General features: G+C 42.3%; 1 protein-coding gene across 5 annotated transcripts; it reads right to left on the bottom strand.

Annotated features, from left to right (window-relative positions):
- Nucleotides 1-2,752: 2,752 nt before the first annotated feature.
- Nucleotides 2,753-15,323, bottom strand: GTF2A1L (general transcription factor IIA subunit 1 like). Of its 5 annotated transcripts, none has more exons than XM_085054580.1 (9): nt 15,243-15,323; nt 12,703-12,804; nt 12,276-12,399; nt 10,865-10,920; nt 9,770-9,863; nt 8,001-8,596; nt 6,221-6,493; nt 5,343-5,432; nt 2,753-3,487 (listed from the first exon to the last, which is right to left on the bottom strand). In XM_085054580.1, exons 1-9 carry the CDS (start codon nt 15,306-15,308, stop codon nt 3,380-3,382), a joined length of 1,509 nt encoding a protein of 502 aa, XP_084910706.1. In that variant the 5' UTR covers nt 15,309-15,323; the 3' UTR covers nt 2,753-3,379. The 5 variants fall into 5 exon arrangements, with proteins under 5 accessions (XP_084910706.1, XP_084910705.1, XP_084910708.1 ...); XM_085054579.1 differs by having other exon boundaries at nt 7,980-8,596; XM_085054582.1 differs by lacking the exon at nt 15,243-15,323 and adding an exon at nt 14,850-15,007 and having other exon boundaries at nt 7,980-8,596.
- Between the last annotated feature and the right edge of the window lie 9,800 nt (nt 15,324-25,123).

Here is a 25,123-nt window from a genome sequence, read left to right on the forward strand (position 1 = left end):
AAATGCCTGGTCCAGATTTGTGACTGCATTCCTAATTTAAGTGCAGAGTCTGATACATAAGAAAGTGGTACTATTGCAATCACTTTAAACCTTTTATATTCTCTTTTTCAACTGAGTCCTTTGCTTTCGAGTCTATGACAGCAACTGAGTTCCAAAGCACTCTTCTTGTTGCCAAAACACTTGCCAAGCAAGTTAAATTTTCTTCACATTAATGAAAGCAATTCTTTGTACTAGTGACTGGTCTATCATTAGTTCATAATTGTGATAATTAGACATAGCATCTCTGACCCACTCTTACCTTCAGCTTAATGCCATGAATTCAATCAGTACTGAAGCTCTGGATGTAAGCACAGCTGTACTCAGGAGCAGTTCCCACAGGTGAGGAATGAAGCAGCATTGAGAACAAAGACTCAAAACTCCATGGTTTAGCAATCAGGACAAATCCCATATGATGCACCTCTTTACACACACCAGCTCCTGAGTTTAGACAATGATCAAATAGGACTATGATAGGATATTTAACTACAATGAAAACTAAAGACACTGGTGAAAAAAAAAAGCTACTGGCCTAAAGCTTCTGTGTCACCCATCTCAAAACTGGTTTTTGGAGATTCATTTCTTCTGGCATCCCATGGAAGAGTCCTGCACATGATTTAGGCAATGACAGCACAATATCTTAAGTGGGCAGTAAGTGATTTACTTGCATTACGTTTCAACAGGACAAGAGCTTGCCAGCACAGCCTCCCCACCACATGACATGGTCAGGAAACTACGGGGAAGGGAAATGAGTTAGAATTAGCAACAATTCATAGCACCTGCCCTACAGTGCTCCACAGGTAACAGCAAAGCAGCAAGAGTCTCTGTGGGCATTTTTCTCTTTGTACCTGCTGTAAGTTGAGTGAAATCCACCATTCACAAAATTGATGTCTTAAGGGAAAAAAAATATAAAAGCCACTGACAAAGAGGAAATGTAAGTTATATACTTACAATTTTTCTACACGCAAAAGTAAACAAATAAGTAAAAGCAACATTTCAATAAAGAGAATTAGACTCATGCCAGAGCTTCTCACACAAGTTACACTTATTCTATCTCCCTGTTTTTATTTTACATTCTTTCTGGCGTAAAGTTTTAGACAACCATTTACTGAAATATCTTTGATGGCCATAACTGGTATTACACACCTCATCCAGTCACTTCTGCAGTGATAGGTTTGCTAAACTGTAAGTAGCAGCAATCAAAAACATTAATTCATAAACTATTGAGATCAAAAGCACTGATTACTGTTCAACTCACAGGCTAGAGCTCACATTTTAATAAGATTTTTTTTTCAGTATAAAAATTCCTGACTTCAGCTATATTTAGTTGTAGATGTCTTATTCAAAGCTGTATTTCTTTACTAATATTACCTTTAAAGCCAACTAAATAGTAAATGCTCTTTAGCTACTTTATTTTATAGTAACTAGGAAAAACAGGTCAAATTCAGAAGGAACAGTCAGAGACTGTGTGGTGCTAAATGAATGGTGCATATCCAGTCCTGTCCCATGGATTCCTGTGCCACACTACCTCTGCTTCCAGTCTTTTCTGATGTTGGAAATGGCCCCACAGTTCATAATGTGCACATTTACAGAGCATGAACTCCCCAGGGCTTGTGAGAGAGTGCTGAAATATAAAAGCATCTATCATGTGGTAAGAGCTGCATTTCTTGTACATTTATGGGTCTGATGCATAGCACCAGTGCAGCTACAAGTCATCTGAACGGGGGAAAAGAAATCATACACTGGAATATTTTAACTGTCTCTGAATACACAATTCTTTACATTCCACAGCAGCATCTAGAAAAGACAAAAGAAATTACACACTTGGCTCAAGTGCTCTAGTTCAGTGTCCTGTCTCTGATACTGGAGAATGGCAGATACACCAAAAAAGGCATGCAATAAGGTCAATAATTGTTAAAAACCTACTTCCCTTAGCAGGGAAGTAGGTTTTTTCACCATTATGAAAAAGGGCTGTGGGCTTTCCCCTCATTTCTTCCACATATTCATTCTCTCCAACTTTCCCATTTTTCTTCTTTACCTTCTCAACTCCCCTGTATCCTCTCAGGGAGCAGATACAACCAAAAAGCCTCACAATGACTCGTTTCAGCAGAAGTGGGAGCAGCAGCCAGGAGGGAGGGGTGCTATAGCACTGCCCTTTGAGCAGGATCATCCTCTTCTGGGTCAGCCTGGCTCAGGTTTTACCATGGAGTTGCCCACACTGCCCTACAAGGAATGGGAGCCAGCCAGGGAAAAGCTGGAGCTCTGAAAGACAAGGGCCTAAAGCTTCTTTTGAGCCTCTCTTTCTAGAAGAACTAACAAAAAGTTGATGTTGAAGGCTGGAAGGAATGCAGTTCTCACGGCAGGGTGAGCTACTGCCGCATACATGGCTGGTACACATTTCTCTAAGCAAGTTTTATGGTTGTGGAAGACAAAAAACAGCTCTCTGCTAGAAATGTGTATGAGATGACACTTTATTATTATGCACAATTTGTATAATTCACAGCTTACTGGTCTGCAGTCCTAGAACAAAGTGGAAATGTACAGTAGCAAACTTAAATGACTTTGCATTGACAGTGAAAATAAATCACATTTTAATGTTGCATCACACTATTCATTGCATCTCAGTAGGCACAGATAGTATAGAATAAACAACACTAATTCTCATATATTGAGAGCTCAAGGATCTTTCCCAAACATTTCCCTAACCTACATCTTTCCCAAACATTTCCCTAACATACATCTAGCATGCATGTCTTTAAACTGAAGTAAAAAAAAAAGGCAACCAAAAAAATCAAGAAAGAAATGTGCAGCTGAAACAGCCACAGGTTTCAGACTTGCACAGATACTGCCTTTTTTTAACTCAACAGTCTTGGAAAATAAATACATAGTATAAACAACAATACTGTAGTTTTATATTTCAAGTCATACCTCAGCTTTTAAGAATTGGAAAGAAAACTTTTAGTTCTGTTGGTTAATTATGACCACTAAGTATTTATTTACCAATCACTAAGTATTTCTTTGCTTTCTTGAATTACAAACAAACATAATATTTCAAACTTTAAAGCTGTTCATTCCAATGATGTTTCTTGGTTAGAAAAATAGTGAAATAATCAGAAAAGAACAGCAAATGCAGCTGAGTAGCTAACAATACACTGGTTTAGTTTGCAAACTTAACAGATTAACAACACAAATTAACAACACAGATTTTGCATATTTTTATCACAGCTTGGATGTTTGGGGATTTTTTGGGTGGTTTTTTTCTTTCTTTTTTGTCCCAACAATGGAAAGTCCAGTTGTTTCACAGAAGGAAATAATGCCTTCAAGGCCATCCTGGAGTGAGGTTTCACCACTCTGCATCTCCAATAGCTTTTGCAAAAATATGGTCTTTACCCTCAATGGACATAACTCCATATTTTAAGTAGAACTTCCATTTGTTCTTTGTTCGATGTATCTGATGAAAAACAATAATCAAAATCAATGCCCCCACAAACACACATTAGAACATCCATTTAAAAAAAAATTAAGCACAACCTGGTCTACACACCTGGTTTTTATTTCAAAATCCTTATAGTCCAAAATATTCAATGGCAGCAGTATATTTCAGTTGTTTACAATGAACTCCCTTCCCTCTCAAGAGAGAAACCTCCTGAATCTTATCACACCCTTTCCCACACTTCCTCTCCCACAACTCTCCCACCCAAAAAAAAAGTGTTACCTATGGCAGCTCAACACCAGCAGGACAACAGAACACAGCACACCTTGCTAACAAGTGCTGACCAACTGAAATGCTGTGCTTTCCTTTTCCCATGGCAAAGCAATGTTGCATGCTTAGAGGTGCTAGGATCAGGCTAAAAGCATGAAAAAACTTGGCTGAAAAGCAAATACTGCCATTAAAAAAAAAAAAGTAAGAAATACTCTGCATATTCTGTTTCTTTTTAAAGGCCTGGGAAAGGATCTATACTGCAGACAGTTTTGTTTGATACTAAAAGAAGGAATTTTAAATATGTCTAGAAAATTCCTTGAATTTTCAGCGTCAGTCTATTTTCAACTCCAGAAAGAAAACAAACAGGACAGCAATTTTACCAACAGCCTTCTCTTACAGGTAACAAGGTAATTCAAGAGATAACTGTTTTTATGTACTTTTTATGTACTGGGCCTACATGTTTTATTAGATCTCTCCTGGAAAGGGGAAAGTTACCAACATCTTTCCCAACTTCTGTAACTGTCAATTTCTAATAACATCTGATACTAAATTTCCTGTTAGACATGTCCAATGCTGACCTTCCTAGTAGTTTCTTTCAGATTTTCAAGCAATTTTACAGCTTCTTTAAGACAATACTTGCTCTAGATAACAGTGTGCACTACCTATAGCATCTGTAACATCTGAGTTCTGAAGCTTCAAAACTTCCTGTAGCTTTCAATACAATACAGATACCAATGACTTCATTTCAGAGGTATTTTCTACACATATCCCTATAACTTTCCAAAATAACTGGTTTCAGGAACACTCAATTTGTCACAGTTTTAAAAAGACAATTTTCCTCTGTTTCCTAAATCACAGACAACCATTAAGGCAGGCCTAGTTGGACACACAAAAAGTTATCACCAGTCACTTCTGAAAGAATATTAAAACAAAAAAAAACAAACAAGGCACATTCAAACAAACTACAGCCATATTTTTCCATATTTGCTTTAAAATAAAATATGCACTTCTTTTATCTTTTAAATTACTGACATCCAAAACCATACCCATAGCTAAAAGTACTTAATTTAATCTTCAGGAGTTCAAAATAAGGTTGAATTTTACATATTAAAATGAAAGAGGGTAAAACGGCCTTTAACAACTACTTTGTTTTTCAGACACAATGAAATTCTGGTAGGAAAATCCCTCAGTAAGCACTCCAAAGACAAAGAAAAAAAAATACATACACTCCACTTTCTGTTATCCATTACAAAAGCCTTAATTCATGGCTCAATATGCCAACATACATCCATGGAGATGTTGATGTTACTTAAAATTAAGGAAATAAAGAAGCTTTTGCACCTTTACAAATCATAATTTTGCAAGACTTGTTCTCTTTTCCTTTAATAGGCCATTATGATTATCTTCTTTTCAGAAAACAGCAGGAAAGTCTTCAGACTATTGTCAGCTAAACAAATAATTTAAACATGCTATTGTAGCATTAGTGTTTCTTGATAAGGCACTGACAGAGCAATCATGGATTTGCTGAAGATATCATTTAGATCATTAAAGATCATTATCATTTAGATCATTAAAGAACAAAGACAGAAGTGTATTACTGTACCTTGTCATACTGACAGACTATCACGCTGTCGGTGTCAAACAAGTCTGCAATGTCCTGTTCACTGACATCATCACCAGAGTTTAAAGGGTCCTGCAGATTAAAATTCTGGTTTATACACTCTTTCAGAATAGCACTGAACATACTTGGAATTAAACATACCCAGAACAATAAAGCTACCATTGCAAAAAATCAAGACCTAGAAGCTGAGAAGACCACGTTGACAAACGTCATTTACAAGTACCTTGACATGTTTGCATTCTCAAAACCAAAAACACCCTAGACAAAAATACATGTCAAAACAGCAAGACTGCTGACTGATAAAGCAGATCCCAATAACTGAAATACTGATCAACTCCAATTTATAGGAAGTACAAATACTACAAGTTTATTCTCTTGTGAACAAACCTATAGGATACAAAATTGCCTATCTTTAAAAATAGGAAAACCCAGGAAATGTGTCCTTGTATCACATTGTTCTCTGTCTAAATCCCCAGTGGTCCTTCAGAAAGAAAGGAAACCTAGATTTGTACCTTGATCTTATTTAAATGGAATTCTTTAAATGATATCTTATTTAAATAAAAAGCAGAACTCTCTTCCACTGAGACCAGGGTTTTACAACAGAAGTTTAATTCTGATAGTTAAGTATTTTAATTCATCCAATAAACAAATGACTTTTCAACAGTACTTCCATTTGTCCACACGCCTCATAATAAGATTTTGAGTAATTTCTCTGCAGTACTTCCCAGCTCCAGAGGTCTGTAACTTCACTGTGCATGCTCTGCATTAAACTAACCAGGAACTGTTCTAGGTCCAACAATTCAACAGTCAGAAGAGATCTAATATTGTTATGTATTTCTCAAGCCTTAAAAGTAAATTACCTCCTCAGCTATATCTATTTGGAGGTCTTCATTATCCCCATCACTGCAGCTGGACTCCATGTTTGAAGAACTGTCACATTCTTCATCATAGTCTTCCTCATCATCCAGAGCTCTTAGATCCTCTGAATCAATGAAGCCAATGAATTCATTCTCTTCCTTATCTTTTGTAAGTGGTATTTGTGCTTTGGAAGAAACATCACCAGTGCCATCAAGCTGACTTATGCCTTCAATGTCACTGCAGAGATCCTTCTCCAATGGTAAACCCGATTCTGTCTGCTCCACAGGTTCCATGTGACAGAAATGAAAGAGACCAGAGACCTCTTGTGAATTCACACCACAATGAAAGCCATGTTTACCACAAAGCCTGACGTTTTTGTTCAATAAACCAACAAGCTCAGGCCACTAAAATGAGAATTTCAAGTCAAACAGCTTGTAAACCCTGAGTGCATTTGCAAACATTATGCTTGCATCTAACCTAAATGGAGCCCAGGTCAAGTATTCCTCAGCAACACAGAAAAAGAAATTTTAGACTTTTCTCTAAACACCCTTGTACTCAAAAAACTCTAAGAAAAAGACAGTCAAATGGGTCTTTAGAATTTCTTTTGTAAAAAAAAAACTCCCATTAAAACAAAAAAAAGAAGCAAGCTACTCCTCCACCCCCAAAAATAGCATTTTTCATTTTTGAAATAAAAGTCAAGATGAACTGATCTCTCTCCCTCAACTCATTCAAAATGCTTTGTTTAAATAAGATATAAAAAGCTGGGAGAGACAGTAAATATTTCAGTACTTCAAGTTACTGTTCATAAAAGTGCTAGAATTCCTAAACAGAGCGTTCACAGGAGCATAAAAGGGCTTTAAGGTTTTCAGCCATCTTCAGTTTCTCATTAAATCTTTATTGTAGCACTTAATTCCCATCCACATACACTTTCTAGTTCAAGAAAATAACACTTTGTTTTGACCTCCCGTTCTCACTACAGACAGTCTTCATCATGCTGCCATCAGAGTTCAGATGAGCAACATTACATGCTTTCTATTTACAGACATTTGCCATTACTGTCACTAAATTTGCATTTAATAAATTTGTCTCAATCACATATGAGCACTACAACTCAGTCAGCAAGCCAGCCTGAACTTCAAACATCTGCAAATAATTTCTGGAACTAAAATTAGATGAGGTCAGGAAAGTGGTTTGTTAATTAAAATCGTTCAAGTTTTCCACACAGCTCTAGCTGAGTTCTAGTTTGTCCAGGACTTTTTCTCCAAGGAAATGCATTTCCTTCAAGGAGATTTTCACTTATCAAATTTGACTTTTTATCCTGAATGCATTCTCAGTGCAACTTTAATGGTCTTCCCAAGTTAAAATTAATCCCAGCTGATACTGCAAAAGCACTCTGCCCACAACTGACCAGTATCCATATGCAGATCAGTGTCAATTATATGGAAGTGCTCAAGCAGTCATTCATGTGTACTTAGTTACAAAAAAACCCCTGTGATTGCCAAAAGCAATCAATAAGTCTAATACCTTATGTCTATTACACTTTTCACATTTTTAAACTGACATTCTCATCAATCACAGTACTTTAGGAGTATTTGTGACAAATTCTTAACGTGAAAACAAGCAGTCAGCTATTGCTATTCTAAACAAGCTCAAGAAAGAACTGTAAAATCAAAATAACTTTTATTCTTTCCATTTAGAGGTGCTAGTTGTCACTCACAGATGTGTTCAAACAACCACCTCTAACAGATGTATTTTCATTACCTGAGAAAGAAAAGGCCTGACCTTGTCAGAGGAAGCAATGCTGCCATGATCCTTCAGAAATGCACTTTCATCCAAACTCTCCCCTGCGATAATCAGGTCAATGATATCATCAGACACCTGCTGGTGCAGCAGCTCTGGATGCTCCATGTCCAGCTGCCCCTCCACATCCAGCAGGACACTGCTTGAGCTGCTTGCCAAGGATTCATCAACAAAAAGACCTTCAGAGCACTCTGGAGTAAACACAGCTGTGTGAAGGTTGTCATGCAGGGATTTCTCTGTGGATGTACCACACAGATTCAACACTGCATCAGTTTCAAACTCCTGCAGACTCGCAGTAGGCAACTGGACCATGGCAGCAGAGTCCTCCAGGTGTTGTTTTTCCACAAAGCATGGTTTAAAGAGCACAGCCTGTTGGACAGCAGTCTCCTGGGGTTGCAGTGTTTCACCAGCTGCATGGGCAGCAGGTGCATTCACCTGTGCCACACTGGCAATGCTGGCCTGCAGAACTGAAGCTTGCCCAAAGGGATGAAACATCTGCTGCACAGGATAGTGTAGAATGCTTCCATCTCCTGAGGCCTGCGTAACCACAACAGGCACATTCACCTTGTAAAGTTGTCCTACAGAGAGAAGAGTTAAAACTGCTTCAGCAGGTGAAACTAAAGGTTCATCCAGGCCACTGGCCTGTCACCATCAAAACCAAGAGCAAACATTCAGGAAAACTATGAGGAAAAGGGTGTTTACAAAGCAAAACTTTCCTCAAGCACAATTCCAGCCCTTGAAAATCAGGCACTCAGAAGCTTTCTGAATCATGGTTTCCATCCAGTCTATATTTAACACCTCTTTTTGGGTTTGGCCTACACAGTACTCTGTGACAGTAAGTTAAATAATGTAATTACATACTGGATTTAAAGTAAATAAATAAATAAAAACCCTGTTTTGAATTTTTTCTATGTCATTTCAGAAACTAAGGAATACAAGGTGAAACAGTAAACTAGTCCATAGCTACAGAGAGAGTTCATTCTTTTATGGACCTTTAGGTATTCTCTCGAAAAAAACTGCCTATTTTAGCTAGAAAAAAGCCCAAACCACTCCTAATTTAAATATAACTTCATAAGAAAACCACTCCAACTACTGAATGCTTAAAATTATTATCAGTGCTAGAACTGAGACGCCAGAACCAAGTTCTAAATTTCACTTGATTTTTCTTCTCCCCACACATGCTCACGCAGACAGAGTCACTGGTAACAGTCTATAGGTCTGATAACATCAGGAATTATACCTGAAAGAGAAAACTAGTGACATCAGTTTTCATCAAAGAACAGCTGTTTGAGGGAAGAGTCAATGACTGAAATAAGCCTTCCACTTGATCACACTTAAGCAGTACAAGCACATTTTTGTACAAGCAGTATAGGCAGTTTTATCAGCAAAAGAATGGGATCAAAAAGGTTAATGGCTATTTTGGATTTTATTTGAATAAGAAATCAATTTGTCTCTGAAACACCAGAGTACCCTTGGCTTTTTTAAAACATAGAAGATTGTCCCAGAGAGACAGGGAGAAGATACCCATGCCTGGGTTGACAAAGGAAAATACTTTTAACAAGTTGTTAAACTGACACACCAACTAACCTATTTCCCCCCACGCAGCCACTACAAGCACAACATACAAAGGAAGAGGAGGTTAACTGGCTCTACCCACTTCATCTTCACAACTGTTTCATCTACTGTCCTTGGGACTGGCTTTCAACACCCCCAGGGCACTGCAAGGTTTGGCATCACCTCTTTACCCTTACCTGGTGCTGGCTGCAGCATCACTCCAGCTGGCATCTGTATGGGATAAGCAACACCCGAAGGGAGAGCAAGAGTCACACCCACCCGTGGGGGGCCCTGGAACACAAGAGCTGGGTTTAGTCAGGAACAGGGCACACCTTATCCCCTGGGGCCCTGAGATATTCCACACTGGGAATACCCATGAGAAACACAAGTGAGGCCTCTCTGTGGTCATCTTCCTTGGAAAGCTGCCTCATGCTTTTGAGATTTACACAGGTGAAGAGTATTCTGCACTGACAGAGTAATGACTTGTCTCTGGTGTTTCCTACTTTCCAGCTATCACATTCCCTTTTTGTTAAGGGAATACTTTCCCATATCCCCTCAAAGTACCCACCATCCAGAAAGGTAATTTTTTACTCAAAGTCACTTTTCCCCAAGTTTATGCATTACTCCACATAGCACAGGCTTCTTGCCTAGGCCTATGAAGTCATGTCATATTCTCTTTTTCTCCTGGGAAGGAAAGAGCTGGATATACAGCTTCCTTTTAAACTAGCTGTTCTGAGGAAATCCAGATTTTAAATCAGGAAACTTACATATTGCACAAACATCTTCCCAGTATTATATTTCAATTTGACAAGCTACTCTTGAGGCTCAGGAGGCACTCAGTAAGTTCATCAAGCTCTGACAATTAGTAGCTGCTCCCCAAAGAAATTCTGCCATGCCCAGAGTTCAGTACTTGTCAACTATAAAAACACTCCTTTTCATTTTGGATTATTTCTACACCTCACAGATAATGCTGCTCCCAGCTTCACTAGTGCTAGTATTTCCCAACCATGCACTAAAAACAACCAGTAATAATTTATTTTTTTTAAGTATGTGTATTTCCACTACATTTTCATCCTATGGGCTAAATACATGCAGCTCTGTCTTCCAACACACTCCTGGCTCCATTGCCTGCAGAACCAGCCAGTAGACCCCATCCTTTTTCACTGTTCAAACAGAAGCAGCAGTGTTACAACTCTCCCTCTTGAAGTCTATTAATAACTGACAAACAATTTTAAAAATTCAGGAGTCCAACAAAACCAAAATTGAAGTAAAACATCACTACAGCTACATACCAGTTTTGCTGCTGGGAATCGCTGAAAACCTCTGCCAGTTTGGATGACAAAAGAAGCTATTAAAAAAAAAAAAAGTCACTTTACAAAAAGAATTAATTTCTTGGATACAGTTATCTTTCAATAATTTACAGCAAACATGGGTGAAACCAAAGCAATCTAACTTCAGTTCACACTCATTAGTGAGCACAAGTATTGCCTTGTCAACTTGAGGAAAACATGCAAGCGTTTTTTTTGCAGCAGAACAAATCCAATGATGCTAAAAGTAGGAACAGTAGGATCAGATTTTCAAAAGCACTCAAGACTGACTGCCATGGGAGAAAAAAGGGCAAAAGGAAAACTTTCCCAGGCTTTGGGAAGCAAACAATTTAAGCAGCCCTAACTACTTTGAAAATCTCTAGCCATAGGGCAACTCAAATCCCATTTTTTAATAATAAATAGATTTACTGGCTTCAACAGATTGCTTTGCCTTCAAATTGCCCTTTAAATACTTAAGAATAAGAAGGTAATGCTCTTTAAATATAAAACTTCCAAGAGCCTGCAAACACAAAAGTATATTCCCTTTAGTTACATGGAAGAAATAAAACACCTGCTTCCAAAAACAGTTCACTCAACTATGAAGACTGTAAAAAAAAAAACCAAAAAAAAAACACCTAAATAAAAACAAACAAAAAAAGAGATAAAGAATGCCTGCCCAACCTTGAAATGCACTACAACAGATTTTCATTAAATCACCTCATATGGGTTTTGTCCTTTATGGGCAAAGGTCCTAACAGCCTCTCACTTTGGGATAAGTCTCAGCTGAGCACTACACTCCACCACAACAATACCACAGTGGTCAGCTGGACTTAATTGAGAAGAATAGGTCCTGATGTCAGAGGCTGTGTGAAAGTCAAGTACTTCCCTGCAACAGGAACACTGCTCTTAAAAAAACTAACTGAAAGAAAAACTAAAAAAATTCCTTCTATTTGAGCAACGGATTACATTTTAAGAAATAGAGAACTAGATTAAACTCCAACCTGACAGCAGAGCTGCATGGCACAAACGAGCCACACAGCCTCTGCACACATCAGGACACACGTTAAAAGGAGAAGCAGGAGCTTAACCCTGCAGGTAAATTTGCAGCTGAAGGGCTACACTATTGGACTGCAGACAAGAACGCTAAAATTCTCTGCAAATTTTGCTACTGGAAATTAGCAGTAGATCAAGAGCACATAGACAGAATTCTAATAGTTTATCAAAGTGTAATTCATCATTTATTGGTCAAATTCTGCTTTCAAATAATTACTGCTCCACATCAAACTAGATATATACATAAGCATCACAAACCAAGATTATTGCAAGTCTTCCAAAAACATGCCTGAATCAGTGAGATATTCTTAAATTGTTGTTATTGTGTCCAACAACATCTGACCTGGTGAAGTCTGCAAAATGCTGCGAGAATTGCGTGGCAGCTGCAGGGTGAACTGTGGAGAACTGTGGCTATGTTTGAAGAAGCCTTCTGTTGCTTTAGACTGTGCTACCTTCATTTCCCAAAGCTGCAGGGAAATTATTATTAGGGTTAACAAATAACAGCTTTAAAAACAAACTGCATCACAAAAGATAATCAGGTATTCCTAGCTTTTCCAAGAGTAAACTGACTGATTTTATCCAATAAACATGGTAGCAATAACTAAGCAATTTCAACACTCAGTAGCCAACAGATCACTCGCAGGATACTTGAGACTCTAAGTTAGGGCAAAAGTTTTCATGTTTTGGAGGGGCAAAGAAATTGACAGATCCATCATCTCAAAAGAAAAACACAAACACAACTGTTTTTAATGCAGGGAAACCAAACAAACCTGCTTCAAGTCTTTCAGAATCTGCTCCTCTACACCCTCTTCTGCAAAAAGTTCCCGCACGCCTTCAATCACATCTTTAATAATGGACCTGTATAGTTCAGGCTGCATTAAAAAATACATATACATATTTTCAAGTTAAGATGAATATTAAGCCATTTGAAAAGATAGCACAAAGTCTAATTTCACTTTATAAAGTGCTGTTACAAACTGAACAGAGTAATTAATTCTGTTCAATAAACTAAATGTCACATATGAAGGTCCGCAAGTCCACTCATTCTTTTAAATCTAATATCCCTAAAAAAGTTCTGGATTTGACCCTCAAAATATTGCTTAAACTACAGAAATGCTTAAGAAAATCCTAGAAATGTTCAAAAACCATTGCTGTATTTCCAAACAAGCATTTCTAATCACTTTGTTATCATTCTAGAATCATTGCTCCAAACTCAAAGACCAACCAACAATACAAGCTACTAAAAATGAGCTGTGCCAGTTCCATAAGAAGCAGAACAAAAGGAAACTGCAAAAAATAAAAGAGATTACTTGTTTTGTCTTTGTGGAAACAGTCTGATGCTATATAGGTAACCTAGCTACGGAAATTTTAACACTGCCATTATCAAAACAGATCATTCATCTTATATTGCAATAGGACTCCCAACAGAACATTTTATATCTTCTTCTGCCCATGTCAGTAATTAAATTGTAATCCTTCAGACAGACCTGGACAGCAGATCCACATGAGCTTCAAGATTCCTACACTCCAATGCAAATGTAAGATAATGAGCTTTTAGCAATTTAAAGCTTATTAATCTTGTGAATCATTACCATTGGAATAGCATACACAAGATGAAAAATGAAGCTGAGGTATTTCAGGAAACCTTACAAGATTCTAGATTAATAATTTAATTTTTTTAACACCAAATTAATATTTTACTGTTCTAAAGTTGTTCTAAAGTGCAGATGATAAAACAATTTCTTTTCAAAGAAAATAAGATATTAAGAAGTAACATGTTACATTTTCTGGGAAAAGCAATCAACAAAACTCCTTTAAAGTAATCATACTTATCTATAATTTTTATCAGGGGTTATTAACCTCCAAAGATTCCCCCAGCACCTTTCAGGATACTATGAAGACAAGGAGGGAAAAAGAAATTTTCCTCTTGCACCACTATGCTAAAAGCTGCTGATCAGCCCATATGTCAAATGCTCTGCCTTCACTGCTAATCCAGAAGAGAATCTGAATGTAAATCTTTCAACGGGCCTGTTCCTCTCCCCAGGATTGCCAAGCTACAGTGAGTACAAATATTTATTGTGCTACATAAAAACTGCACACAGCAACTGTAAAATCCAAACACCACATGCTTGCAAATTAGAGAAAAATGGTTACAGCGCTGACATTATTGTACCCCAGCTTAATCCCTTTACACACAGGCACTCGTTTGCCAGCACCAGGCCATCCATAGCGGGAAGCGTCAAATTCCCGGTTTGTTTGTGTGCAGGGAGCTGGCAGGAGGGGTTTATCCTCCAAGGTTTATCCTCCAAGGCTGCCCTGGGGTTCCTGAGCTCTGAGGAAACAAACACCTGCAGCCCCAGGCAGGGAGAGCGGCAGCGGCCAAACCCCGGTGGGTAAATGCCGCCGCCTCGCCACACCGCCCAGCTGCCACAGCTCCTCACACCCTGCAGCCACCCCGTGCCAACCCCTGCCGCAACACCTTTGCCCACAGTATGCCCTTCGCAACAGGGAAAAAAAAAAAAAAAGGCATCGAAATCGTCGCTGGGCTTCCCGCGCCACGGGACGGGCGGCTCTTCCCGGGGCAGGGTGCGGGAGGTGCTTTCCCCATCCCCGTTCCCTGCGTCCCGTAGGGAGCAGCGGCCAGACCCGGCCAGACCCCGCCAGACCCCGCCAGCCCAGCCCAGCCCAGTCCAGTCCAGTCCAGTCCAGTCTAGTCTAGTCTAGTCTAGTCTGGTCTGGTCTGGTCTATCCCGACCCATCCCGGCCCTCACCACGGGGCTGCCGTGAGCCATGGCAGCGGCCCGGCCCGCCTCAGCCCCGCCCGCTTTAAGGCGCCGTTGCCGTAGCGCCCCGCCCAGCCTTGCCCTGCCTGCCCTGTCCCACACAGCCCTGAACACCCCTGCTGCTCAAAACACACCCTAAAACAAAAGGGAGCGGCCTCTAGCCGGTCTGGGCTTCAAGCTACACCCTGCAGCATCGTGTTCTGCGCGCTGGGGAAAGCGGGATTTATCTGGAGAGCCGCAGTTGTCCCCGCGGTGCGGGAATGCAGCTAGGAGAGCTGGCTGCAAAAGCGTGTCATTTTGCTCTAATAAAGCCTGAAGTCGTGATTGCCTCCTAAATGGGGATAGCTGAAGCTAAGTATTGCCGTTAAGCAGCAGCAATCTGGTACAACTACTCAATTATTGCTTACATTTGCAGCAATCTGTTCGTATGTTAATACAGAGATCTACCAATTTAGCAGTTACTAATCTGGAAAAATGTTCATTAATCTCGTATACGTAGGAGAATATATACTTAGGTCTTTATGCACCTTCAGTCTGTGTTGCCCTGGGTGTTCTGAGAACCTAGAAACATAATCTTCTCTTTTTCCTTTCATTCTCCTTTGTTTTTCATTTTTTATGTAGCTATGTTGTTACAGTGCTGTTTGGCTTGCAGAGACTCACCCATTAAGCTTTAATTCTTAAGGCTTACACATCCTGAAAAATAAAAATATTTTAATGAAAATACTGTCAGACCCTTAATTAAATAGCCAGACTAACACCTACAAAATAGAAGAAGCAACATCCATAATAAGCTGCGCTTTCACAAGTGAGACAAATGCAATTTGCTATTGAAGTAATTTTTCTCTGCAAGAAAATATGTTTAATGACACTGCTTAAGTCTTGAATTAAACAGCAGTTGCATATTCAGCTGTTCTGTATGCCCTCCATCATTGTGAGGAAAAGGCAAGCCATGTTGCTTTGCTTACAGAATAATTCAAATAATAAAACTTTTTTTTCAAGCACAGTGCTCATTTGAAACCGCCTGGGATAGTGCATACCAAAAGTGTCCTTATTTTTCTCTCAACAGTTTTTTCCTGTCGTGTTAGCAGAGATAGCAGGAAGGAGCTGCAGCCTTGAGGATCTCGCTGGGCCCTGAAGGTCACAGATGGGGATCCTGCAGCTGGCTGCCACTTGTTCCTCAGGCAGCCAGACCTGACACAGAGCCATCACCCTGCCAGCACACTGTGCAGGGCTTCTAGAAAGGAGATTTATATATTAGCTCCCTGCTTTCTACCTCCCTTTGTTTATCTAGGGATTACAAAGTGCCTTGGAATTGGAGCAGTTTGTATGCCTAACTTCAAATAGAAGGGGAGCTGGGGAGCTTGATACCAAAGGACTATTCAGAGAGTGGTCAGGTTACTTCACCTATGTCCACAGGAAAACTTGCAGACCAAAGCAAGTTATCTTTACCTGCATTTGAGTACATGCACAGCATGTCTGTGTACTTGCATTCCCTCAAGGCAGTGTGGGCATCCCCCACCTGTTCCAAATTATACCCTTTGTATTGTGGGTCCTGTCACCAGGTCAACATGTCAGCTCCCTTCCTGCAGGGACAACAGATAAACCTACTTACAGCACACAGATATAACTGGGGATAAAGCAGAAACTGGGAATGGGAATATGACTTTCTGAGCTGCACAGGGAGATTGCAGAGGGCAATTCCTGCTAACCAAGACACTTCTATTTTCATCTGCGGCCTAACACACCTTATATAATTTCTTTTACAAATTCCTAGGGAAGGTGTCTTTTCATCCAAGCACTGTCACCTGAACAGTGTCAGAAAGCCTGGTATGCACAGAAAAAATTCAGTCATTTCTGAACAAGGAAAAACATATTAAAATATCTGTGACTAGCATTACTCACACTGGCTGGCTATCCTTGATATGATATCTTAATCTGCTATCCGTGTCCTGCAGTATAAAGTACAACCCTGTAATCATTTTCATGCTTATGGAAGTTTTTAACATTTAATCCCATTTTTAAGAGAAGAAACTGAGGCACAGAAACACCAAATATCTTGACCAAGATCGCAAATTGCAGTCAGGAGCAGCACCAAGGTTTCATCAGTCTTGGTTCAGCTTCCAGTCCAGCTTTCCCCATTTCAGTCTCTTTAAGAGCTCAGAAGAGTTTTAGAAAAGAGTCTGTGGAACAGATTAGCATGCTGTTCAAAATCTCCTGATTTTTCAGGGGCTTTGTCTGCATTTGGGATGGTGCTGCTTAAGGGCACCTCAAACATTCGTTTACTAGACAGGTTTTAATTTGTAATTATTTATATTCCTTTTGCTACATGATGTCTAGAGAAGATTTATTTTTGGATTATGAGCCTTTATTAATCATTAAAAAAAAATGTTACCGTTTTCAAATGTCTTCCCTCTAAGAAACAGAGCCCTCAGCACACTCGGATGCTTGGTCATGAATGCCCTCTCCTGTTTAAATCCAGCATTGCTCCTGGAGAGAAACATAGCCACAACTGCAGCACTGCAAAATTCTTACTCGAGGCATCTTATACAAATTCCATCTTGCCTTTTCTTTCCGAGTAAAGGCAATCATTCTTAGGAGGAACTGTTTGCAGAATCCAGGCTGTCTTCATGGAGATAACATGACATGAGCAGAGGTGTAATTTCATTTTAAAGATATCCTCTAACATGTTCCCTTTGTTTTCAGCTGTTGACTCATAGATATATGACACTCCAGTCTCATAACCAATTTTATTAACAGCATGATTTTGTTACAAGCTCCATCATTTCCCTCGGAGTTCTGAGACAGATAATACTGGGACCTGTGATTTGTTCTGTTTTCATTTATCATGTGTGACTCCTGTTTCTTCAAGACCCTCTCTTTTTTTACCTGATTTAAGCCACTTTATCAGAAAAACTGTAGAAAGACCTCTCCCTTAATTCAATTTAATGACAAATTTTCAGGACATTGGGTGGTTTATGAAGGGCTCTAACCTGTACAAACGGCAATATAAAAATAGCAGTCTGATGGATTGAATATACTGAATAGTAATGTATATCTCAGCTCCTCAATAAGCCCAGACTTGTGTAGTGTGGGTCAGCCTAACTAAGGATGAAACAAGCCTTGCCTCTTCTAAATACTCACCTTGATACGTATGCCTTATGTGGAGAGAGTCTCAAAGGGAAACAGCTGCCACCAGCCATTTCACTGTCCTTGTTCTTGTCCCTTTCTATCACACTCCTGGTGGTGTCCAGCTCAGTGTTCATCCCCTCTTCCCCTCACTTCCTTTGCTGTCTGCCTTCTTTCCCTGGGTACGACATACAGATACCACCCTTCTTTCCCAGAGACCCCAACCTCCTGACCTGTGTTACCAAGAAAAACCACAGCCCAGCTCCCTCCTCCTTTGTTCACTCTCTTTGCCTTCATTACTCCCTAAGTCCCTTCCCTGATATCTGGTTTTACCCTTCTTCATCAGCAGTTGAAATCTCACTCCTTCCTCACCTGTCTATAATTGCCACTCATCTGCTCCTGGCTCCCTGGCTCCAGTGGGGAGGGATTAGCTACCATGGGGCTGCACAACCACACAGAGGCACAGTGCAGTGGGAGAAGAAATGCCAGAAACATCATTTCTCCTTATTTGAATTAGCTGCTGGAATTTCTTCGTTGAGCAGATGATGGCAGAAGTCCAGCAGTTTTAGTGTGACGTTAAATAAGAGCAGAGCAGCATGTTTTGGTCAAGGCCAGTTTGCTCTCTCTAACTTTGCATTTGGTAATTGCAAGAGGAATAAAGCTGAGTGGCAACATCAGGCCCCTTCACCAGCAGTGGAGGTTGCAGCAACCAAGCAACCACTAAAATCACCTAGAAAGTGGCTTTGAGAGACAAGCTGAAGCACAGCTTAGCAGTCAGGCTCTCCCTTTTACTGCTTCATTAACACCAATTTAACTCTGTGTCTTGGTTTGAAAACAAACCAGTGGGAGATCACAAGTCAAGATTGAAATTAAAAATAAGTGAAATAATATAAGGAAAAGCACTGACAAAGTCAGATACAACCTAACACCCTGTTAGGGTGGTAGTAGCAGTCCAACTGAAGTAGTCCAGTTGAAGCGGTGATCCTGTGAAGGTCTAGTCTCCAGCTGAATATCCAGTAGTAGCTCTGGTCCTCTGGGAACCCAGTAGACAGGGCTAGCTCAGGCAGTTCCAAGGCCAGGTTATATCCAGGTGGGAACACCTGGCTCCTCCCTCCTGGGCAGAGCATCTCACAATGGGATGAGATAAGTCCATGAGTCACACGGTGGGTCCCTGATGGCCCATTGCCTGTCATGCGGGGTGGGTCATTAGCAAGTGATAATAGCTAACGGATGGCCCATTGCCTGTCATCCGGAGTGGGTGATAGTAGCTAATGGCCCACAGCTGGTGGTAATAGAATACTTAACTACATCAATATTGCAACCTAGGACATTATCCACCCCTTATTCTATTACCATCTACACAGTTCTCACTTAAGATAAGGTCTCCTTGTGGGACACAACGGGTTTCTCCATCTGCCTGCATCACCCACCAAGTATAACCAGGTCCTTGGCAAAAACCACTCCACGGATGGGTTTGCCTTTCCCTGAGGTGGGACTAATCCAAACAGTCTTTCCTAAAAAACCTCTTACGTGTACCACAGGGACTTTATCTCCATCCACTGTGTGCAAAGGTTCGGACTCGGCAGGACCGGCTCGATTGATAGAACCCCTTGTGTTAACCATCCAGGTGGCCTTTGATAAGTTCAGTTCCCAATTTTTGAAGGTTCCCCCGCCAAGTGCCTTCAAAGTTGTCTTAAGTAGTCCGTTGCACCGTTCAACTTTCCCGGCAGCTGGTGCATGATAGAGGATGTGGTATATCCATTCAATTCCGTGTTCTCTAGCCCAGGTGCTTATGAGGCCATTCTTGAAATGGGTTCCATTGTCAGACTCGATTCTCTCAGGGGTACCATGTCTCCACAGGACTTGCTTTTCCAGACCCAAGATGGTGTTCCGGGCAGTAGCATGAGGCACAGGGTAGGTCTCTAACTATCCCGTGGTTGCTTCCACCATGGTCAGCATGTAGCGCTTTCCTTGGCGGGTTTGGGGAAGTGTGATGTAGTCAACTTGCCATACTTCCCCATACCTGTACTTTGACCATCGTCCACCATACCACAGAGGCTTCACCCGCTTGGCCTGTTTGATTGCAGCGCAAGTCTCGCAGCTGTGGATGACCTGTGAGATGTTGTCCATGGTCAAGTCCACCCCTCGGTCACGAGCCCACCTGTATGTCGCATCTCTCCCTTGATGACCAGAGGCATCATGGGCCCAACGAGCTAGAAATAACTCTCCTTTGTGCTGCCAGTCCAGATCCACCTGTGACACTTCCACCTTGGCAGCTCGGTCCACCTGCTCGTTGTTACGATGTTCTTCATTAGCCCGACTCTTAGGTACATGTGCATCCACATGTCGAACTTTCACGGTCAGCTTTTCTGTCCGGGCGGCGATGTCCTGCCAAATCTCAGCGGCCCAGATGGGTTTTCCTCTGCGCTGCCAGTTAGCCTTTCTCCAGCGATCTAACCATCCCCACAGTGCATTGGCTACCATCCAGGAGTCGGTGTAGAGATAGAGCCTTGGCCATTTCTCTCGTTCAGCAATATCCAAAGCCAGCTGGATGGCTTTGAGCTCTGCAACCTGACTCGATCCACCTTGTCCCTCGGTAGCCTGTACAGCTTGTCGTGTGGGGCTCCATACTGCAGCTTTCCATTTCCGATCTGCGCCTACAATTCGGCAGGACCCATCGGTGAAGAGGGCATAGTGTCTTTCACTCTCCGGCAGCTCGTTATACGGGGGTGCTTCCTCGGCACGTGCTACTTGCTCCTCTGCATCTTCTGAAGATAATTTAAAAGTCTCACCTTCAGGCCAGTTTGTTATGATTTCCAGAATCCCAGGGCGATTCGGGTTTCCAATACGGGCACGCTGCGTGATGAGGGCAATCCATTTGCTCCACGTGGCATCAGTGGCATGGTGGGTAGAGGGAACCCTTCCCTTGAACATCCACCCCAGCACTGGCAGTCGGGGTGCAAGGAGAAGTTGTGTTTCTGTGCCGATCACCTCTGAGGCAGCTTGGACTCCTTCGTAAGCTGCCAAGATTTCTTTCTCAGTGGGAGTGTAGTTGACTTCAGACCCTCTGTAACTTCGACTCCAGAATCCCAGTGGTCGGCCTCGGGTCTCACCAGGCACTTTCTGCCAAAGGCTCCAGGACAGACCATGGCTCCCGGCTGCAGAGTAAAGCACATTCTTTACCTCTGGTCCTGTCCTGACTGGGCCAAGTGCTACCGCATGAGCGATTTCCTGTTTGATCTGGGTGAAGGCTTGCTGCTGTTCAGGGCCCCAGTGGAAATCGTTCTTCTTGCGGGTAATGAGGTAGAGAGGACTCACGATCTGGCTGTACTCAGGGATGTGCATTCTCCAAAAGCCTATGGCGCCTAGGAAAGCTTGCGTCTCCTTCTTGTTGGTTGGTGGAGACATCGCGATGATCTTATTGATGACCACAGAAGGAATCTGACGCCGTCCGTCTTGCCACTTTACTCCCAGGAACTGGATCTCTCGGGCAGGTCCCTTGACTTTGCTCTTCTTGATGGCGAAACCGGCTTCCAGGAGAATTTTGATGATTTTCTCTCCTTTCCCAAATACTTCCGTTGCTGTGTCCCCCCACACAATGATGTCATCAATATACTGCAGATGTTCTGGAGCCTCACCCTTTTCCAGTGCAGCCTGGATCAGTCCATGGCAGATGGTGGGTCTGTGCTTCCACCCCTGGGGCAGTCGGTTCCACGTGTACTGCACACCTCTCCAGGTGAAAGCAAACTGAGGCCTGCACTCTGCTGCCAGAGGAATGGAGAAAAAGGCATTGGCAATGTCAATGGTCGCATACCACTTTGCTGCCTTGGATTCCAGCTCGTACTGAAGTTCCAACATGTCTGGTACAGCAGCACTCAGTGGTGGTGTGACTTCATTCAGGCCACGGTAATCCACTGTCAGTCTCCATTCTTCACTGGACTTACGCACCGGCCATATAGGGCTGTTGAAGGGTGAGTGAGCCTTGCTGACCACCCCTTGGCTCTCCAGATCCCGAATCATCTTATGGATGGGGGCCACAGAGTCTCTGTCAGTGCGGTATTGCCGGCGATGCACTGTTGCTGTAGCAATTGGTACCCGCTGTTCTTCAATTCTCAGTAGTCCTACAGCAGACGGGTTATCTGAGAGACCAGGCAGGGTATTCAGTTGTCTTATGTCTTCTGTCTCTACGGCTGCTATCCCGAAAGCCCAGCGATGTCCCTTTGGGTCTTTGAAATATCCACTCCTGAGATAATCTATGCCGAGGATGCATGGGGCGTCTGGACCAGTCACAATGGGGTGTTTCTGCCACTCGTTCCCAGTTAAACTCACTTCAGCTTCCAGTACAGTCAGCTGCTGGGATCCTCCTGTCACCCTGGAAATAGAAATGGATTCGGTCCCCACATACCTGGATGGCATCAGGGTGCACTGAGCGCCGGTGTCAACCAAAGCCGTGTATCTTTGTGGGTCAGACGTGCCAGGCCATCGGATCCACACAGTCCAATAGATCCGGTTATCCCTTTCCTCTACCTGGCTAGAGGCAGGGTTCCTCTACTCCTGTTTTTGGTGCACGATGTTCTTCTCCTGTAAATGTGTTCCTGAGGTTCCTTCAAGAGGATCAGTCATATTATCATTTCCATTCTGTCGGGGGTTCTGTCCACAAGAGACTGGGGCAGTGTTGTACCTAGATGAGCTTCTTGAGGTGGATGTTTCTGTTTTCAATTCACGTACCCGGGCTGCTAAGGTGGAGGTGGGTTTCCTATCCCACTTCCTCATGTCTTCCCCATGCTCTTGAAGGAAAAACCAGAGGTCACGTCGTGGAGTTTGTTTTCTTTCCCTGACTGGAGTATGTCTGCTCCTGATGGCAGAGACTCGGGTTGGTTTTGGTGTGGCATGGAAAAATCTTTCTGTGAGCTCTTTCCTTAGTTTCTGATGGCTCTCTTCAATCAATCTCCTGACTTGCTCGGCCAGGTTTGTTTCTACCGATGAGACCTGGGTGCGTAGTGGGGCGGTGACAGTGTCCTCATAAATTCTCAGTTTGTTTGCTAACACGCCCACCTGGTCTTCGCCTTCCCTCCACTGCAATGTTGCCAGATAACGAGAGTATATCTCTGGTCCGAGCCGCGCGAATCTTAGCCACATTTGTGAAGTGCACCGGACATTATCTGGGCTCCTGGGGAATCTCTCGTTGTCTGAGAAAATGATCTCTAGCACGGCCAATTCCCTCAGGCATCGGATACCTTGTTCTATTGTGTTCCATTTCCTTTGGTGCATCTGGAGGTCTTCTTTGCACAGGTATCTGTCCCGTACACTCAGCAGCAATCGCCGCCAGAGGCTGAGAGTTTCCTGGGTTTTCCCAATCCCCTGGTCAATGACTACATCCTGAGACAGGGATCCCAGTTGCCTGGCCTCACTTCCATCCAGAATGGTGTCGTTAGCTGCGGCGTCCCAGATACGGAGCAGCCAGGTCAAGATGGACTCATTCGCCTGCCGGGTGAATTCCCTCCGTAGGTCACGCAGCTCCCCCAGGGATAGAGAGCGAGTGATTATCTCTGGCTCTGTCTCTTCTGCTTGGTGAGATGGTCCTGCCGCATCCTCATCAGTCGCTGTGCGGACTGACTTGCTCTTTGATTTCTTTTTCTGGACGGGGGCAACCGCTACTGGCTTTGGCTGTTCTGATTCGGCAATGGTCTGTGTTGAGACATTGACTGCTCCTTTGGTTCTTTTCCTCTTGCCTGCTGACTTGCTTCGTTTCTCCTCCTCAAGAAGACGAAGTATTGTTCTGTTCTTCAGCATGAGGTAGACGGTGCTGGTCAAAGAAAACAGAACTAACAAAAAGATTATGCCATCCCTAGCATCCAGAGAGAACTCAATATTGTCAAAAATGGCTGTGCCTGACCTGAAAGGCTGGAAGAAACCGCTCTCTCCTCCTAGCCCCAGAGGGTGGGTGCGATTGCTGATGAGATCCCAGACAAAGCAGCTCAGGTTAGGCCAGGCAGACAAAGTCGAGTATATATTCCGAATGGTATTCATCGCCTCACAGGTTACCATGCAATAGGCATAATAAACCAATACAGCAATTTTCATGCCATGCCCTGATCGTAACAAGAGCAATACGACGGGCAGATAGTTTCCCATTTGAGGAAAGATATAGAGAGCGAGATAAAGCACCCATACAGATAAGCTGAGCATCATGGTGATAGGATTTCTGAGTTTCCCCAGGTTGAGCCCCACGTTGGGCGCCAAAATATGTCTTGGTTTGAAAACAAACCAGTGGGAGATCACAAGTCAAGATTGAAATTAAAAATAAGTGAAATAATACAAGGAAAAGTACTGACAAAGTCAGATACAACCTAACACCCTGTTAGGGTGGTAGTAGCAGTCCAACTGAAGTAGTCCAGTTGAAGCGGTGATCCTGTGAAGGTCTAGTCTCCAGCTGAAGATCCAGTAGTAGCTCTGGTCCTCTGGGAACCCAGTAGACAGGGCTCGCTCAGGCAGTTCCAAGACCAGGTTATATCCAGGTGGGAACACCTGGCTCCTCCCTCCTTGGCAGAGCATCTCACAATGGGATGAGATAAGTCCACGAGTCACACGGTGGGTCCCTGATGGCCCATTGCCTGTCATGCGGGGTGGGCCATTAGCAAGTGATAATAGCTAAGGATGGCCCATTGCCTGTCATCCGGAGTGGGTGATAGCAGCTAATGGCCCACAGCTGGTGGTAATAGAATACTTAACTACATCAATATTGCAACCTAGGACACTCTGCTAAAGAATAACTCAGATGTATGGAGAATAACCTTCATTGCCATGCTGGGTGTGGGAAGCATTTATATGAGGACCCCAATATTTGCTAAAGGACATATTCCTGATCTTCCTCTCCTGAGAAAACAAGGAGGGACTCCTACTGTCCTAATACACAACTGTACACACCTTTTTTTTTTTCTTTTTACCCTCAACTCCACTTTTGTGTAAACCTACCCTGAGCAGATCTTTTGCACTCCCCTTTTAACATTGTAATCACACAATTAGCCACAAATATATTCAGTCATGGATTTACATGGAGGGGGCTAAAACAGCCCTTTCCCTTTTCCCTTCACTTTGGATGAAGTCTCATCTAAATCCTGGTGTTGTTACTTACATTTAGACAGTAACATCTACTCCACGTTACAGGTGACAGAGCAAGGTCCCTTCCTATATAGCAGTCAATGAAGGTTACAGTGATGGCCTACCTCTGGATATCACCAGGCTAATACCTAAATTCTTGCTTTAAATTCTCCCTGTTTCA

This window comes from Lichenostomus cassidix, chromosome 3, assembly GCF_008360975.1.
Source record: "Lichenostomus cassidix isolate B80296 chromosome 3, HeHo_3.0, whole genome shotgun sequence".
Classification (NCBI taxonomy): Eukaryota; Metazoa; Chordata; class Aves; order Passeriformes; family Meliphagidae; genus Lichenostomus; species Lichenostomus cassidix.

Coding starts and splice junctions, on each gene's coding strand:
- GTF2A1L (XM_085054579.1), bottom strand. CDS start 15,308: ATGAAAGGAAAAAGAGAAGATTATGTTTCTAGGTTCTCAGAACACCCA. Junction 10,921..12,275: donor CATTTTGCAGACTTCACCAG/GTCAGATGTTGT, acceptor TTTTTTTAATAG/CTTCTTTTGTCATCCAAACT. Junction 3,488..5,342: donor TAGTCTGTCAGTATGACAAG/GTACAGTAATAC, acceptor GTTTTTCATCAG/ATACATCGAACAAAGAACAA.